The sequence below is a fragment of the Hyaena hyaena genome, unplaced genomic scaffold, assembly GCF_003009895.1.
Source record: "Hyaena hyaena isolate Hyena2069 unplaced genomic scaffold, ASM300989v1 scaffold_31, whole genome shotgun sequence".
NCBI lineage: Eukaryota > Metazoa > Chordata > Mammalia > Carnivora > Hyaenidae > Hyaena > Hyaena hyaena.
This window is the reverse complement of record NW_024080664.1, coordinates 3,014,271-3,033,043: the sequence shown is the minus strand read 5'-3', so window position 1 is coordinate 3,033,043 and position 18,773 is coordinate 3,014,271. Positions and strand designations below refer to the sequence as shown.

Sequence of the window (18,773 nt, the reverse complement as noted above, 5' to 3'; positions counted from 1 at the left end):
AAATTCCACGATTATTTGACTTCTTGTGCATCGTGATGAAGTCATAGAATAACGGGGCTCTGTCTAGTCCCTTCCACTGAGGAGACTGGGACCCGACACAGATTTCTGTGCCATAGCCTTCCTACGTTTGTGAAAAAGTTACCCACGTGGAACGGGCTTAGTGGGTCACCGTGACCAGAGAGACGGGCACTGAACGTGCCCCTGGGACCTGGTGACCAGCGATGGATGGCCTCCCTGTACCCCAGCTGCGCCCAGACTCGGAGCCCCGCCTTCGGGAGCCTCTCCAGGCGCCATCGAGGAAGCGAGGCTGCAAGGGCCCCTCTGACCCTCAGGCTCCCTCGTTTTCATTCTCTGTGCTGACGCCAGGGAGACGGGACTGTGCTGCCCTGGGGCTTCCCCGAGCTCCGAAGGCCAGGCGGGCAGAAGAGCTCACAGTGTGGGAGACCGAGCTCACTTCCCAGTTCATTACAGACACGCAAGCCACCTTTTCCCTTCGCTGAGTGAAGCGCTCATTCGCAAAGCTCAGCAGGCCGTCGCACCTGCTGGCACGTCCAACGAGCGAAGGTCGGCGTCTCGCAGACTGTGGGCCGGGCCACTCTGCCGCTCCGTCCGGGCGTGGAAGGAACCAGGGGCCGGCCCCTTTCTTCCCCTGCGGTTCCAGGCCATGGCCCCTGGGGAATGATCCGTGGCCTGGTGACTCATCAGGAATGTGGAGCCAGGGGAGTGTGAGGGAGGACAGGGGACAGGAGTCTCTCTGGGAAGCAGATAGGACGGGGAGTGGGGGAAGGGACAGTTCTAGAAGGCTGGGTGTGGAAGAAAGGCTGGTGCCCCAGGGGATGGGGGAGGGGGCACTCTTAAAGAGCAAAAGTGACCAGAATGGAGGAAGTGATCACTTGTCCCCTTTTAAGAAAACAAAGGTGCCTCAGAATCCAAAGACCTCCCGCACCTCTCGGTGCTCTCGGCAGAGAGGATGTCCGCCCCATCTCGGGACATCTGTATTTGACCTTAGTCTCATGTGCCCCATTCTGTAGATAAGCTGTATGTTCTCCAGCAAGTCTGGGGTCTTTCCCTCGAGGAAACTGTGTTGATTGAGTACCTAGAATGTTCCAGGCACAGGGCTACAGTGGTGAGCAGACACACCTATTCCAGCCCTCACGGATGTGTAGACTGGAGGAGACAGGCGGGCAGCGAACGGCACACATACAACGTAAAACTCCCGGGGGCAGTGTCAGGGCCCTTTTAGAGTTGGAGGCAGGAGCCTGGAGAGCCCTGGCCCGGGGCGCACGCAGACAGCGGGCCTCACCCGGCGGAGCCCACACGTCTGTGCCGTCGGGGCCCCCGATTCCTGCCAGGAGCCCAGGGAAGCTGCCCGGGTCCTGAAGCACCCATCAGAAACATCCTGAGTGGAGCCCCGATTCACGTCCCCTCCCCGCCCCCCCCCGGCCCCCGTGTGTGTAGAAAAAACATGAGTGAGGAGCTTCCTGCTGGTTTGAGCCAGAGAAACAAAAGGCTGTAATGACTCATGTTTTGTGTTGTATGAAGAGGCAGGGGTGGGGCCCAGGTGGAAAAACAGGTCATGCGTTATGAATACAGGAGTTCAAGGGTAAGTCATTCAGGAGAACATCGTTATTTCCAGGCTGATGGAAGCAAACATTTCCAGGCTGATGGAAGACTTCACTGCTATTTGAAGGAAAATTGCCCTGAAAATGGGTGTTTTCTGAGCAGGGCTCACGTCTGTCAAGAGGGACCATGTGCTGACATTGCTTCTGTGGTCATATTTCCCATCTGGGGTCTGGGGTTGCCCGGCTGGGGTCTGGGGACACCACGGGGAAAGTTCCACTGCGCCTGGCCGCTCTGATAAGGCCCGTCCGTGCCCTCACGATGTGTTCCGTCCCCAGGAAGCGGGGCAGGCCAGGTGGTGACAGGGAAGGCCTGGAACTTTAAACCTCAGCAGACATTACATTTAAGCGAGCCTTACCCACCTGCTCGTAAGGCCACGGTGCCGGAAGGCGGGACCTAATAAAATATTTAACATGCTACTTTGAGCCCTTGTTTGTGAAAGGAAGGGTTGCCATGATTTAAAATTCAACAGAGGGGCGCCTGGGGGGCTCAGTCGGTTAAGCGTCCGACTTCGGCTCAGGTCATGATCTCACTGTTCGTGGGTTCGAGTCCTGCGTCGGGCTCTGTGCTGACACCTCAGAGCCTGGAGCCTGTTTCAGATTCTGTGTCTCCCTCTCTCTGACCCTCCCCTGCTCATGCTCTCTCTTTCAGAAATAAATAAAACATGTAAAAAATTTTTAATTCAACGGAAATTTATTAGAAGTGACTCTTCCTAGTAGATTTTAGAAAAGGTCTTCGTGTACACTCGGCTGTGATTATAAAATGCTGGCAGGCACGTTTCCTCAATCTGTTTCTGCGAACATTTCACGCCGACCTGGGATGTTTAGAATCGCTCGGGACAGGGGAGCAGCCAAGTGCTGGCCTCCCGGACACACAGCGCCGCTGCCCTGGTCCAGGGAGGCCTCGAGCTGGTGTGGGCCCCCGTGTCCTGCAGCAGCTGGGGTGGTGTTCACAGCGTTTCTCACTTCCGTCTCTTTATATCTTATTTCCAGAGGTAAAGTGCGGTGCTTTATGTTGAAATCAAACACACGGCCTGGGTGACTTATCTGTCCCTTTGTTTAGGGGAAGGTGAGGTTTGCCGGATGGAGGGAGGGCGGGCAGGCTCTGAGGGTCTGGGGCCCCGCCCCACTCAGCTCCATACAGCCTGCCATCTAGTGGCAGCCGCGGGGACTGGGGTGGCGCTTTCCGGGGGTCCTGGTACCTCTCTTTCAGGAAGGCAGGCAAACACCGTCTCCTTTGTCGTTCAGAAACAGACAAAGTGGCACCTGCCCTGACATCTACACGGGGTTGGACACAACAATTAAGCGGAAACTGGCTTGATTTTTTCCTTGCTTGGTCTCTACTTCCGACACATCCTAAATTTCCACGTTCTGAGTTCATTATGTATTCCGAGCAGAGGCTTTTTTAAAACTATTTTTAAACTGAAGAGCTAGCTGTGGTTCTAGGGGTTTTTTCTCTTATTTGATGTTTTGCAAATTACAAAATTACAAAAATAATTTTTGTGTGAATGGTATCCAGAACGAAACTGTGTGAAGGACCCCAGAAAACCAGTGGGTTTTGGTCTGGTATATATTCTTCCTTCTCTTTATCACAGGAAATACTAAACACTGCAGGGTCCGTCTTTTACGGGCACAGGTATAGGTGAACAGAGGATTTCTGGTGTTTCGTGTATACATAGGATATTTATCTGTTGCTGGTGAGTGGCCGGAAAAGATTCTATATAAACTGCAGAGAAAAAAAAGCAGCAGACTTCAGCGGTACCTCGACAGTCTGTTAAACTGGGCTTCACATTCAACCAATAGTTAAATTACCCTCCTTACTTTCATTAATATTTGTTCTGCAAACTAACTGATTCTAGGGAATGAAGGCGTCCGGTCCAGCGGGACTTAATCAGTCGATCGCCCTAAAAACCAGCTGCTATAGAGTCAGCTTTTCTTTAGTGATTTGAAGTTGTCAGGAAGACTTTTATAGAACCGCACTTGAAATGCTCACTCATCATAACTCAGAACATCAGCCCAGGGCTCCGTGGGGCTTTCTGCCAGGGAGGGGGAGGGAGAAGCATCCTGATCGAAGACCACCCGGGACCCCTGAAAACGTGATAATTCTAGGCGTCCATTTGTACACATACCAAACACGCATACCAGCGAACGGCAGCTGGTGTGGCACACGGCGGGAGAGTGTGTGCCCGGCCACATCAAGGAGAAGGGTCCTTGGGGGCGGAGATCGCCTGGAAGGTTCCCGTGAGACACACAGGCTCACACTGGCCCTTGGGGCACAGCCGGCTGCAGCCAAGTGGAAAGGAGAGTCCCAGGGGGAGGCCTGGCATCCGAAGGCCCCCACCCCCACCCAAGAGGCTTATTTAACAGATGGGGAGTGAGGCCAGTCTGCTCTTGGATCCATCCCACTGGCCTGAGGATGTGGCCTCTTTGCTCTTGTTTCCTCTCCTCCTCTCAAGATAGCAAGGAGACCAGCAAGATGAAAATAGAACGTTCTTGCTGAGGACCCAAGGGTGAGCCTGGTGGGGGAGACCAGATGTGGTCGAACTTGGGTCTGTTGAGCAGGAGACCCTTGAGCTTGGCTGAGCTGAGAGCGGGTTTCAGAAACTTCCCTCTTTCGGATCGACGGAGTATTCTGTAGGATTCCGTTGCAGCCTCTTGGTATTCTGGCTCCCTCTTATATTTGCTGCGTTATTTTACTGTCTGCTTTAGGTGTTCTGCCCTCAAAGGGAAAGGGGAAGGTGTGAGGGTCTGGAGGAGAGAAGGTGGCCGTTAGTGAGCCTTGCGGGCGGGGGACGGGATGGTGAGGCCTTGGGCCTCCAGCCCCCAGGGTGGGCACAAGGCAGGGATCCATCGTCTTTACAAGAGTTCACGGCCTTTATGAAGGCGCCCCCACCAGGGCTTCGCCACCGCGCCCTTGCGCTCCCTCGTGCACGGCTGCTCGGCGGGCTGTTCACACCCAGCTCCGTTGGGCTTCCCCCTCGGGGGGTCTGTGGTGTGAGCCTGCAGGGGCACCTGCCGAACCCCTGGTCACCCGTCCAGCCTGAGTCAGAGCCGCGGTCTGTGCTCACACGTGCGCCTGCAGTTGGCTCCCTGGAGGTCAAATTTAGGAACATCTGAGCTACAGGAAGGAGGATTGGAGACGTGAGAGGAGAGGCACCATCTCTTGTCAGCTTCCGAAGCCCCGAGGTTTGGGGCCCCAGGTTTTCTCGCTGCTGTGACCTTACAGTGGGCTTACGGCAAGCTCTCACCGCGCGGGAAACTGAACAAGCCGCCCGTTGCTGGACGCCCAGCAAAGAAAGGAGTGGCAGCAGGGCCAGCCTCCGCCTGCTCACCCTGAGACGCACTCAAGGTGCAGGGTCTCCCTTGGGGGTGATGCCCCGGGTGCCACTGAGACTCCTGCCCCAGGAAGGGGCAGAGCGGCCGCAGAGGCACGTGCAAACAGGAGGCACGTAAAAGCCAAATTTGAGGGGGGGTGTCGTCACTTTTCACCTGGCAGATTCTCCTGTACCCTCACCCCCACCCCCGCCAGCTCCCCACGTCTGGGCATCAGTCCAAGACGGATAAACCAGTTTTCACGTGGCCTCTGTAACTCATGAGAAGTAGGAAAGCTTCCGACCGGCTCCTGCTTCATCTCGCTTCAGAGACCCAGGGTGCGGGAGGCAAAATGAAGACAGTTTGGTCGCGTCTCCCAGCCCCAGGGGCTCCTGGTCCTGCTCTCCCGCTGTAACCATAGTAACGGGGGGGGCGGTGAACAAGCTGGGTGCTCGTCATCCCCTCCCACGTCGGGGACCAGCGCACACGACTGTGGAGTCTGTGAAGCTTAACGGATCCCTGACGACCAGGCTTTCTGCGGTCAACGTGTGTGTCATTTAGCGTCGTGCCTCCCGCCCCCCGGAAATGAGGATTGTCGAAACCCCACTCGGTGAAGTTCACGCTGGCCCACCGAGCTGTCCGCGAGCCACCGCTGTGCCCGCACCCCTCTCCCGGGGTCTCCTTGGCAAAGTGGTTTTTAAACCACAAAGGAAGCTAATGTTTTATGGTTACAGCCATGCCCTCTAAATCCCTATTATCCGCTCAATGATCGTACATATTTAGTGTTTGTCCATTTCCCTCCACAGGTGGAAGAGAGACCGGAAAAGGATTTCACCGAGAAGGTAAGGAATTTCCCTAAGCTTTTATGTTGTGTCATTGCCGAACCATGAAGGGGCCCAACGCGCGCGCATGAAATTAACAAGAAAGTGTGTCGGTTCATCATTAATAAGGATTGTGTGTGGCCCACCGGCCGCATCACGGCCGCGAGGGGTCCCGGGGTCACCTGCAGCGTGTGTGTTAAACCCCACAGAGCAGCAAAGGAGTCCTACGTGGGCCTGACCGTGAGCACAGGGTTAATCCAGACAAATTCCCCAGCGTCCGTGGGTGCCCCTCAAAGAGAACCTTTCTTTACTGCTTTCCGTGAGCCACTGGCAGTTTTCCGATTGAAAACTGAATTCAAGTAAAGGCACCAGAGTGGTAGACCCGCAAGTAAGTTTGGTTCGTCCGAAATCACATTCTGTCCTTGCGCTCTTGCAGGGGTCTCGTGGCCTGCCCGGCCTGTCCGCCGCCACGCTGGCTTCCCTGGGCGGGACTTCGTCGCGGAGGGGAAGTGGGGACACCTCCATCTCCATGGACACCGAGGCATCCATTAGGGAGATCAAGGTGAGGCTGCCTGCGTACTCACGACCTAGAGGAACCTGTGACGAAAATCGGTCTTCAAGTATAAATTCATGAAGTTCTGGATCTTTCTTCTTGGTCCCATCTCCCCTGCCTGCTGTAAACACGTGTCCTAGGCACCGGCAGGAAGCCAGCAGGGCAGACAGGTGCCCTCTGCGCTCCCTTAGCTCCCCGGACATGCCCCCGCCTCCCCCCCCGCCCCGCACCACACCGCGGTGCTTGGCCCCTTCCGTGTGCACACACACGTAGACAGTTGGTGTCCGTTTTTGGGAGCGTGTTGGACACCCGATCACTCACTGCTCCCAACAACACCACTTTCCCCTTTCAGGGTCCCCCAACCTCCGCCTAGAACGCGCCCTCTTTTCTATTGGGAACATGCATCATATGCTTTTATCAGATCTCGTCCTGCTGCCTTGGTAATCTTTTTTTCTTCTGCTGCTGGAACATAAATAGTTTCCTCTGCTGCATCCTTGCCACTCAGTGCGAGGCCACTGTGAGTGTGTGAGACAAAGGCGGTGCTGTTTGTTAAAGTAACCAGGAAGCCCAAGGTACTGGCACCCCTGTTCTCTGGAGAGCAGAGCCAAGGCCAGAGGGGGAGCGTAAAGGGTCGGAATTGGCTTCGCCGATGGAAGAACTTTCTAATAATTAAAACTGGTTTCGGGGGCGCCTGGGAGGCTCAGTCATTTAAGCGTCCAGCTCTTGACTTCAGCTCAGGCCATGATCTCACAGTTCATGGGTTCGAGCCCCACTTCAGGCTCTATACTGACAGGTTGGAGCCTGCTTGGGATTCTCTGTCTCTCCCTCTCTCTCTGCCCCTCCCTCGCTCATGTGCTCAGGCTCTCTCTCAAACTACATTAACTTAAAAAAAAAACTGGTTAAAAGGTGAACCAGCTGCCAGTGGTGTCTTTACAGCTGGATAACCATTTGCCAGGGAGCTCAGAGAAGGGATGCGGCCTCAGGCAGGGTTTGATCTAGGTTCCCTGAAGGTGCCTTCAGAATCCTGTGGTTTGTGAGAACAGTTTTTTGACTGTCTTCCTAAGATGTCCACGCACTCTCCCCTGGCCTCCAGCATCTCCTCCCTCGTTTCCTTGGCTACGTCCAAGGAGAGTTTGCTGCAACCATAATTAGTCTCTGCTCTCCGTCCAGAGGGTACCATTCATTCGCTCAGCGAGCATGTGTTGAGGGTCTGGTTCATACCAGACACCAGGTGCCAGGAAGGCGGTGGTGAATGAGGCCAGCCGGGCAGAGACTCGGATCTTCGTAAACGCAGGGACTGAGCTTGGCTGTGCCCCAGCTGTAGTATTTTACTGGATCCAGCACGAGCTAGGACCCTGGAAAGCTTGAATGAGCTGTTAAACATCAGTACAATAAGTTGTTCCATTTTCAGAAGCTCTTTTGCCTGTTTTATAAAATTGTGCAAAAATAGGGGTGCCTGGGTGGCTTAGTCAGTTGAGCATCTGACTCTAGATTTCAGCTGAGGCCATGATCTCACAGTTCATGAGCTCGAGCCCTACACCGGGCTCTGCACTGACGGCACAGAGTCTGCTTGGGATTCTCTCTCTCTCTCTCTCTCTCTCTCTCTCTCTCTGTCTCTCTCTCTGCCCCTCCCCTGCTTGTGCATGCTCTCTCTCAAAATGAATAAATTAACTTTAAAAAATAAAGGAGTAAACATAAAAAAATATGGTCACATAGACCTAAATTTTATAAAATTTGGTAACAATCTCATATGAGATACACCTCAATTTTAATATTGGTAGTTTTGAAATTTATTTTATTTTTCTTTGAGCACTTTTCTAAAAGGAAAAAAAAGGAAAATCACTTGCTTGGACTCCCTGAATGAGGGAAACTCCCCAGAAGTAGAAAAGATTTAGAGAACCACTTCTCTTTTTTCCTAAATTTTTTTAATGTTCATTTATTTTTGAGAGAGAGAGAGAGAGACAGAGCACGTGCACAAGCGGGGGAGGGGCAGAGAGAGAGGGAGACACAGAACCTGAAGCAGCTCCAGGCTCCGAGCTGTCAGCACGGAGCCCGACGCGGGGCCCGTGAGATCACGACCTGAGCCGAAGTCGGACGCTTCACCGACTGAGCCCCCAGGCGCCCCGAGAACCACTTCTCTTTCTTTATGGCCGTGCCTCCTTTTCCCCTTCGTATCATTTGCCTCTTTTGCGGATTCCTAGGAACTGAATGAGTTGAAGGACCAGATTCAGGACGTAGAAGGCAAATACATGCAAGGGTTGAAAGAGATGAAGGTACCAGCTCGGAAGTGTGGGTTTACGGTATTAACCAACTTAACCTTCGGGAATCCTAAAGACCTTCAGACTGCATGCGCACTCCCAGGAGCCTCCAGACCAGAGTCCAAAGTGGCAGGGACGCGGCGTGGGCCGGCACCACGGGCCTTTTGAGCGTTCTCCCAAATGCAGCTTTTGAGCCAAGACCCGGACACGATAACCCTCGGTAGACAGACTAACACGCTTCCTGATGCACGCTCTGTACTCAGTCCGTCCCCGCGGCGTGAGCGCAGGCCCCCCTTCCCACAGAAGTGTGCCGCACGCTGGCGGAAGGGCGTCTGGGTCTTCACTTTCCGTAGTCGTAACATACAAACAGCGCTTCACTTAGTTTCCAACATCTAAATTATGTGCATGCTGTAAAATGTCACTGACGGGAGCGGTGTCGGAATGCGCACCACGTTGAGTTTAGTATCCTAAGCGCACCCAACAGGACATGTTGGTTCTAAGATGACTGATTAATCACTGGCATTATTTGTCACCTCTCTTTGAAAAGAGAAGGATTTTATGATGGGTCCTCAGTGCACGTGAAGAGGGAGTCACTGACCCAGCCACGGGCCACCGGCCCCACCTAAGGTTGTTGCCCTGGTTCGCACGTGCAGGCAGCACAGCCCCCTCGCGGGACCCGATACACCGAACCACACAGCGCCCCCTCCCCCCTTAGCCCTGGTGGCTCACACCCCGGGCTAGGGGTCACCTTCCCCTGAGGTGTGCTCTGGGATGTAGGTGCTGGCCTACGCTGTGGCCTGGCCAGCACGGGGGTGGGGTGAGGCCACAGCACGGCCATGTTGATTTTGCGGCCCTCTTTCCCCCGGACTATACTTCCAAAGGAACACCCTCCTCCTTCCAGGACTGGCCCAGTGTGGCCCGTGTCATTTGGGAGTCGGCCTGCGGGCCGAGACCTAAAGCTCCGCCTAACCCTTCCCTGCCTCGCCAGCCTGGACACGGGGAGCCGGCAGCTGGCGCCAGGTCTTCTGTCCCTTGAGCCCCCACGCACCGGCTCTCTCCGGGGTTCTGGGCACTTTTCTTGAGCGATGACTTCAGAAAGCTGTTGAGGCCCCGAGCCGTCACGGCAGTCCACGCCGTGGTCAGGGCACGCCGGCCCGCGCTCAGAGCCTCCCCGTCACGCGCTGGCGGCCGTGGGTGCCGTCTTCGTCCCAGACAGAGACGAGAGCTGACTTTCTGAGGGAATGGCTCATATTCTGAGCGGTTCATACCTGAATTGACCAAAGTGAAAAGGGAGAATTTCCACGCATTTGAAATGATCCTGTGTTTCTTATCCTTGTTCATTTGCTCTAAGAAATGAAGTCCAGAATTAGGGCTGAGGGGTTGTGGGGGTTTTTTTCGTTGTCATTGTTTTTCAAAGACCACTAACCTGATCTCCCTTTTGTTTCCTTACTGTGATTTCAAACACGACGTGCTGTCCGCAGGACTCCCTGGCGGAAGTGGAGGAGAAATACAAGAAGGCCATGGTTTCCAACGCCCAGCTGGACAATGAGAAGACGAACTTCATGTACCAGGTCGACACGCTGAAGGACACGTTGCTCGAGCTTGAAGAGCAGCTGGCTGAGTCCAGGCGGCAGTACGAGGAGAAGAGCAAAGTGAGCCTCCGTGCGACGGGGCAGTGTGTGTATGTGAGTGTGTGTGTGTGTGTGTGAGTGTGCGAGAGAGTGTGCACGCGCACATGTGTGAGTGTGTGTGTGTTTGGATATATAATCAGTTTTTTATTTATTTTTACTTTTTAAAATCTATTTATTTTGAGAGAGAGGGAAAGTATGTGTGTGCAGGCGCACACGCCAGTAGGGGAGGGGCAGACACAGAGGGCGAGAGAGAATCTCAAGCAGGCTCCGCGCTGTCAGCACAGAGCCTGACTCAGCTCGAACTCACCAACTGTGAGATCATGACCTGAGCTGAAATCAAGAGCCAGACACTTAACCAACTGAGCCACCCAGGTGCCCCATTAGGATCATTTAAAAAAAAAGTTTTTATTGTTTATTTATTTTTGGGAGAGAGATAGAGAGACAGAGTTGTGAGCAGGGGAGGGGCAGAGAGAGAAGGAGACAGAATCTGAAGCAGGTTCCAGGCTCTGAGCTGTTAGCACAGAGCCCGACGCGGGGCTTGAACCCACAAGCTACAAGATCATGACCTCAGCTGACCTCAGATGCTTAACCGACTGAACCCCCAAGGTGGCCCATGATCATTTTTTTTAATGACAGTCCTCCACTTTTTCAGGAAGCCCAGACATCTGAGAGTAAGAATGCCAGGCCGTTTTGCTGTGGGATTTGAAATAACATTAATATTAATTATCATTATTATAATGTTAATGATAATATTAATATCGTGCACAACTTCAATCTGTAAACTAGAGACGATTTTACTGGGAAAATATGTGTATGTTTTGCACGTAAAATCAAGTCATAACTATGAAAAAACATGAAGCAGCGTGTTTGGATGGGCATAAATGAATGCTTTAATATTTTCCTGCGGGGGCACCTGCCTGGCTCAGTCAGTAGAACATTCGACTCTTGATCTTGGGGTCGTGAGCTTGAGCCCCACATTGGGTATAAAGATTGCTTAATAATAAAATCTTTAAAAAATGTTTTTCTATTAAACCACATTTCTGGATTTTTCATTTTGTTACCTCTTCTCCCTGAGAAATCATTGCAAATATCCAGTCTTTTAAGAAAATATCAATTTGCAAATCTTTACTGATTGGAGAAAGATACAATCCACTGAAGAATTAAATATCTTCAGGGGCACCTGGGTGGCTCAGTCATTTGAGTGTCCGACTTTGGCTCAGGCCATGATCACAGTTTGTGGGTTTGAGCCCTGCATAGGGCTCTGTGCTGACAGCTCAGAGCCTGAGGTCTGCTTCGGATTCTGTGTCTCCCTCTCTCTCTGCCCCTCCCCCATTCATGTGCACTGGCTCTCTCTCTCTCTCTCTCAAAAATAAACATTAAAAAAAGCTTTAAAGCATTAAATACTTTCATTAAGTTAATTTATGATAGAAGTAAAACTCTCAGCCTATGTTGAAATTAATGATGAGAGACTAATTAGATGTTCTTTGTGGGACATAAAGCAAGGAATACTTGTTTTTCATATTTTTAGGAATTGGTTGGTCTTTCAAACCCTGGGATAGTGTCTCATTTTTCAGAGTTGCTAAGATGAGCAGGAAATTCATTTTGTATGTGTCACTATATATATATTTTTTAACTGGCTCTGTCTCCCAAATCCCAAGGGTCAAAACCAGCCGCCATTAACAGCTCCAAGGCCTCCTTCTTTGACTGCTACAGCATTTAGTTAGTATTGAGTTAGAAAGCTAAAGAAGAAATCTCTTTATGAAGTTTCTGGAAGCGAGACTCTGAAGCGAAGGAGAAACTTCCCATGGGCACCTATGTCGTGTTGGAATCTTGGAGCAGAGGGAACGCCCTGGGCCCCACATGCAGGGGGGGGCTGTTCTAACACATGCTAAGTACCCCTAGGATGTCCTCACTTAGGCATCAGGAAGTAGACCAAGCACCCCCAAACCTAACCCCAGAGAATTTGGATGAATCTGGAACGTTGTCCCAAGCTGGGGAACACGAACCTGGCAGAGCCCCCAGCAGGCAGGCCCTTGTCACAGCGAGGAGGGGACCGGGGGCGAGTAATGATGCCAGGGCGAGAAGTGAAGGTCACGTACCTCCCAGAATAACCCCCTCGCCGCCCTAGGAGGTGCACCCTGCTGTCCCCGAAGCCGTCGGCAGTCACTTGGGTACCCAGTCGTCCTCAGGCACCGTGCAGCGTCTGAGCTTCTCGCGAGATCAGAAGAGCCTGCTGCCCGGTCCCTGGGGTGAGGGAAGGGTCAGACTGGGCGATCTTCGCGCTGCTGAGCGCTTTGGCCTCCCCACCTTTTCCTGTTTTGTCCCTGGGGTGGGGGCAGAGTACAGAGTCACCATGTTTATTTGTTTTTGAGAGAGCGAGAGACAGAGCGCAAGCAGAGGAGGGGCAGAAGAGAGGGAGACACAGACTCCAAAGCAGCTCCAGGCTCCGAGCTGTCAGCACAGAGCCCGACGTGGGGCTCAAACTCATGAACTGTGCGATCATGACCAGAGCCGAAGTCGGATGCTTAACCGACTGAGCCCCCAGGCGCCCCTCCTTGTCACATTTCAAAATCAGGGAGAGGTTCCTCCTAAGTCTGTGGCACAGCCAGCTCCTGCGCGACAGCCTGGGCTAAGGCAGCCCCCGGGGAGGGGCGCCCCCTGGGCCGTGCCGGCCCGCGCAGTGTGGGGGCACCCGTCAGAGGCGCCGGGTCCTCAGGGAGAGCTCCCAGTAAATCACAAAGTGCAGAGAAGTGGGCTCACATTGCTAGAAAGGCCTTGAAGGTTGCAATACCATGGTAACAGGTGGTCTGTCCTGAGGTCAGTGTAAGTCACGGGCACGTGGACTAGGAAGACAGAGAGGGTGGCCGCACCACACACGAACGCTCTCTTCCTCCCTTGTAGGAGTTCGAGAGGGAAAAGCACGCCCACAGCATCCTGCAGTTCCAGTTCGCCAAAGTGAAGGAGGCCCTGAAGCAGAGGGAGGAGATGCTGGAGGTGGGTAGCGCTTCCTAGTTTTCTTTTCCTTCCATGGCTTGGGAGTGGTTCCTGGGTTCATGATGAAAGTTAATCGTTTTCTCAAAAATTGAGAGTTGAGGCTAATTCTTCATCGTACCTCAACATGAGGAAAACAGTCCCTTTCGTTGGTGAAGATTTTCATTCCTTTTTTTTTTTTTAATGTTTATTTATTTTGAGAGAGGGAGAGCACGTGTGCATGTGCGAGCAGGCGAGGGCCAGAGACAGAGAATCCCAAGCAGACTCCATGCTCGGTGCAGAGCCCAATGCGGGCTCGGGGTCACAAACTGTGAGATCGTGCATGACCTAAGCCGGACACTTAACCGACTGAGCCACCCAGGTGCCCCGAAGATTGTCATCCTTTGGTGGCTTTGTGTTTGTTTTGGGAGGTGTGGCAGACAGTATAATGGCCCCCTAAGATGTCCATGTCCTGATCCCTGGGACCTGTGGATGTGACCCCTTACCCAGTCCAAGGGACATTGTAGGTGTGATTAAGTTAAGGACCTTCTGATGGGGAGTTGGCCCTAAATTATCTGGAGGCCCGGTATTTTCACAGGGTCCTTGTACAGGGAGACAGGAGAGCCCAAGGCAGCAGTAGGGAAGGTATGAGGGGAGATAGAGGCAGGTGCCATGTGAGGAAGGGCCATGAGCCAAGCAGTATGGCGGCCTCTGGAAGCTAAACAGAAGGGGAGGGTACAGGGTCTCTCCTAGAACCTCCGGAAGAGAATCCAGACCTGCCCACCCCTTAACTCCAGTGCGTAAGACTCATTGTGCCCTCCTGAGTTCCAGAACTCTCAGCACATAAACCCGTGTTGTTTGGAAGCCACTGAATTTGCAGTAGTGTATGATGTTCACCATGGAAAACCGATACAGGCTTGGTTCTAACTTTTTAACTTGATCAAAACTTTAGTGCCTGTCAGTAAGAATGTCACCCAGGCAGGACTTCTGCCTGTGCTGTGGCAGCTGGGGGACAAGGCAGAGGAAAAGGCTCCAGTGAGCAGAGATATGAATTGATAAGGGCTGATACAGGGCCCGGTGCTGGTGTTGCTGGCTCCCTGAGGCTCCCTGGGGTTCTCTGGGGCTTGCTGGGGCTCCCTGGAGTTCTCTGGTGCTCCCTGGGTTCACTGGGGCTCTCTGGGGTTCACTGGGGCTCCCTGGGGCTCTCTGGGGTTCACTGGGGTTCACTGGGGCTCTCTGGGGTTCACTGGGGCTCCCTGGGGTTCACTGGGGCTCTTTGGGGTTCACTGGGACTCTCTGGGGCTCCCTGGGGTTCACTGGGGCTCCCTGGGGATCACTGAGGCTCGCTGGTGGTCAGAACTCTCGGATTATCTGGCCCCGCCCTTTGTCTTCTCGCTTAACCCTATATCTGCTTTCTTTCTATCTGTTCCTATTCTTCAGGAAATCCGACAGCTACAGCAGAAGCAGGCGGGTTATATCAGGGACATTTCTGACCTTCAGGAAACAATAGAGTGGAAAGACAAGAAGATAGGGGTAGGGCTCCCACGTCTGTGCAGCGCTCACGCGGGCAGTCCGCTAGCAGATGTGGGGCTCTCCGCCTCTGGTTTGCAGAAACGCTCGGAGGAGCGTGCATGCGCCCCATGTGCCATAAAATCATGATACAGACAACACCCTGGCTTCCCCCAACCGGCACTAACCCTGACTTTGAAGCTGACTTCCGGGACGGGGGCTGGGCGTCTCGTTGACACTCCCCGGGCTGTTGGCCTGCACCGAGCAGGCGGGCAGCACGCGAGATGTGAGCAACGAGGAAGGCACGCGAGGGCAGGGCGACCACGCGGAGGCTCAGAGGCCTCCTGGGTTCTCCGTCTGGCGTTGCCTGGGCTTTTCTTAAAGGCATTTGAGGAAGCCTCCAGGTGGCAGGTGCTGTGACCGGGGTGTTCCCACCTTGAAATGTGCCCACGGAGGCCTCAGGCCCCCCTCCTTTAATGAGACAGGCAACCCACCTGCCTTTAGGCATGATGAGTGGGAAGGAACCCACCGCCATGCTTCCTAATGACAAACGTCTTCCAGAACCTGGCAGCCTCCATGGCGCCAAGGTGGGGCTCTGATGCTAAAGCACGCTGTCCATCCACGTGCTTCATGGGGCTGCCATGCCCAATCAGGACTTGGGGAGCACGCACGTCTGCTTCCAGACCACTTTGTGCTTATCCGGGACCACAGACGCCGAGCATCAAGTACAGAAATAGTCCCCAAGTTGCTCAAAGAGTGGTCACCTGGGGTTTTCTTAAGCACATATCCTTATGCCTCATTTATCTTTCATTTAAATGGGCGCATGGCTTCTGCTAATTCTCTCACCGAGCTGGAACACTTTGCAAATACAGTAGCTTCCAGATGTTCATGCCTTTAAAGGGAGCATGAGGCAACATTTCTTGGCTGGCATAAATTAATGCGAAGCTTATTACTTGCATTTTGTCTCTGTCTTTAAGCGTCTGCTACACATGCCTTAACTCTGTTGGTGGTTTGTGTAGCGGAAGCTGCCTCACCCCCACTTCAGTCACCTGCTCACCCGTGCGAATCTTCTTTCTCTCTCTCTCTGCTCTGCTCACACTCAGGCTTTAGAGAGGCAGAAAGAGTTCTTTGATTCCATAAGGAGTGACCGAGATGATCTTAGAGAAGAAGTAGTGATGCTGAAAGAGGAATTGAAGGTATGAAGCCACAGTATAGTGCAAAACAAAAACACCCACGTGACAGCGGCTTCTGGGGTTCTCAACAGTGACTGTGTGTGTGAACTGGTGTTAGTTAATTTTGTGTTATTGGTTTTAGTTGTGGGGTTTTTTTGTTTGTTTTTAATGTTTATTTTTGAGACAGACAGCATGCACAAGCAGGCGAGGGTCAGAGAGAGAGGGAGACACAGAATCTGAAGCAGGCTCTAGGCCCGAGCTGTCAGCACAGAGCCCGACCCGGGACTCAAACCCACGAACCGTGAGATCATGACCTGAGCGCTTAACTGACTGAGCCACCCAGGCGCCCCAGATTTTAGTCCTGTTAATTACAAATCTTAGGCTCACTGACACTGAAGAGACACATCAAATGAGCGTAGATTCCTTCGGGTCTGTTTACAAGTATATCTTATCTCGAAAGCAACTCTGATTTCCAAGAATTTTCTAGATTTTTTTTTTCTCACGCTCATTAATAAATTCTCCAGGACATTACTCAGTTAGAGAACGTATGTGTTTCTTTATACTAAAGACTCAAACGGAAGGACTTCTCCAGCTGAACAGCGGTGTGGATGAGGCCCACACTAATTAGACTTTGAGACCCAGTGGTTTGAGAAAGTCCTACATCCTGTTTGGGCCAAGTCAAGGGGTCTCCAGCTGCTGGCTGGACACTGAGTTAAGAAAAACAGACTCTGGGTGGGTTATCAGCATTGGAGGAGACAGAGCTGGGAGAGGGTATGGCCGAGGCAAATTCCTGCATCAGCAGTGGGAGCACATCAGTGTCAGCGGCTTATAGTCAGGGGCCAAGGCCAGAGCAGTCAACCAGAGGGGATGGGCTCCTATCAGTGCACCTCCCAGGGCTGTGAGTCCGGTGCGGGGGCCCCCTCCAACTCGGGGAGACAGCTGGGGGCAGCAGGCATAGCGACTGAGTCCACAATCCCTTGTGACGTGCACAGCCTGGAGTTGCCAAGTGTTAACTCTTTAGAGTGTTTCGCTGTGTAGTGAGCATGAATTCTAGTTCCTCTGAATATAGCACACATTCCAGCCACTTCTTTATTCCCTCTTTAGCATAAATTGTGCTTATTCCTTGCAGAACACGCACATAACCTCTTTCTTTATCTCTGTCTCTCTTTTTAAAGAATGCACCCAGGGTTTTAAAAGTAAGGTCACTTGACAGTAGTTGGCTTGACGTCCTCCTCCGTGGCAGCCTGCAGGCCACTGCCTGCGGTTATACCAGATGCCCATTAATAGTGTCTTGTCACCAGCGTGTTAAGACATGGGATTGATTGGAGCCTGTAAGAAAGAGGCAGCCTCTGGAGGAAGATGTCCCAGGCTTATGAGTGTTGATAGAATACTTATGAGCGTGGTGTCTACCGCTTCTCCGACTCTGTGGAAGTTTCTCGACTTCAGGAAAAAATAGTTTCTTTTTAATAATTATTAGTAAAACAGAGTGTCACCTACTGTCAGTCAGCGAGTATTGCAACGAGTCTGTTTTTGTTCCCAGAAACACGGAATTGTCCTCAATTCAGAGATCACCACCAACGGAGAGACTTCCGACAGCCTAAACAGCATCGGACACCAAGGTCCTACCAAGATAACAAAAGAGGAGTTAAATGCTCTCAAGACGATGAGTGACGGGACGCTAGGTAAGTGCCGGCTCTCTTTTGCGTTCTTTCATCTTCCGGTCAGCATCGCTGCACCTTCCATGCATTATTGAATTGGCGTAATCATCACTGATCAATTAACAATCACCCAGCATGCCATGCGTCTGTCACTTCATGGGAATTTCCCTGCCGAACGCTGCGATCACCCGCGTGTGTTGCTGGCACACGTCTCTGTGCTCACCACCGATGGCTGAAGAATACGTTTCTCTCGCTTCTCAAAGCCTCCAAGTGAAACTGAAATACGAGGAAAATCGTCTCAAAATTAAGGGACCGTTTTGGCAGTTACTGTTTGCCTTTGCTCAGACAGGTGCCGAGTACGGCTTTTAACTTACCCTGTTGCAGATCTCTCAAAAGGTCAGAACAACCGAGGCTATAAAGCGAGTTAGTTAACCCTGTTTACAAGCCAGCGTTCCACATTCTAGACACCATGCAGTCAGTGTTCTAAGGTCTTGAGGTGCCTGCGGACGGCAGTTTGGGGCTTGTGACATAGAGCCTGGTTGACATTCTCAAGCTACCACTCAGGTGCCCTAAGTGGGGGACAAGTCGGACAGGCAGCCCCAGGCTGGGGGCTGGGTAGGGGGGCAGGTACAGCATGAGAGATGGCAGCCCCAGGCTGGGGGTGAGTGTGGTCAGAGTGGGAGCTGTACTTTACCAACAAGAGTCTGAATATGCTTTCCCCTTGTTAAAGGTGCCATCGCTCTGTAGGTCACATTTTGTTTCTGAAAGAATAGAAATTGGGAAATCCGACAGATTGTAAGAGTATTTGATGCAGTTTGCAAACACCTGAATAGACTCACCTGTTGAGATTTGTCATAATATTTGGCTTTTGGATAAGCCTTTGGAATCCGGCATGCTGCCCGGAGTTGCAGGCCAGCAGATAGGGCCTCACCCGTCACTTACGACCAGCTGGGCCCCTGCTATTTACAGAGAGGTCAGAACACAGCCGGGGCCAGTGACTTTGAGTTCCCCATAGAGGCTTTCACTGTACTTCTTATTTATGGAAACATAGAAACCTGTACCCCCGAGCTTCTCGGGACCCACTTCCTAGGTAGATACTTCATCACCTCCATGACCACTACAGACATACAGCGCTTCCATTGTGCGTAAGTTCCTGAAAGAGGAGAACTGGATTGTTTTCCATCATACCTTTATGTAAGCTCTGCGAGTGGCTGGGAATTTGGCCATGCCACTCTCGTTCAAACACACATTTTATCAATCTTTGTTAACC

At 52.5% G+C, this 18,773-nt stretch overlaps 1 protein-coding gene across 15 annotated transcripts in view; it reads left to right on the top strand.

The window, feature by feature from the left end:
* Positions 1-18,773, top strand: part of LRRFIP1 (LRR binding FLII interacting protein 1) — a 137,995-nt gene that overhangs the window by 104,026 nt on the left and 15,196 nt on the right. For 8 of the 15 annotated variants that reach the window (XM_039228636.1, XM_039228635.1, XM_039228631.1 and 5 more), the window contains 8 exons: positions 5,738-5,773; positions 6,189-6,314; positions 8,507-8,578; positions 10,045-10,215; positions 13,096-13,188; positions 14,605-14,697; positions 15,777-15,869; positions 17,386-17,527. In XM_039228636.1, coding sequence (XP_039084567.1) covers positions 5,738-5,773; positions 6,189-6,314; positions 8,507-8,578; positions 10,045-10,215; positions 13,096-13,188; positions 14,605-14,697; positions 15,777-15,869; positions 17,386-17,527 — 826 coding nt within the window. The remainder of the gene's footprint in view (positions 1-5,737; positions 5,774-6,188; positions 6,315-8,506; positions 8,579-10,044; positions 10,216-13,095; positions 13,189-14,604; positions 14,698-15,776; positions 15,870-17,385; positions 17,528-18,773) is intronic. The other 7 variants (XM_039228637.1, XM_039228632.1, XM_039228628.1 and 4 more) reach the window with 3 other exon arrangements.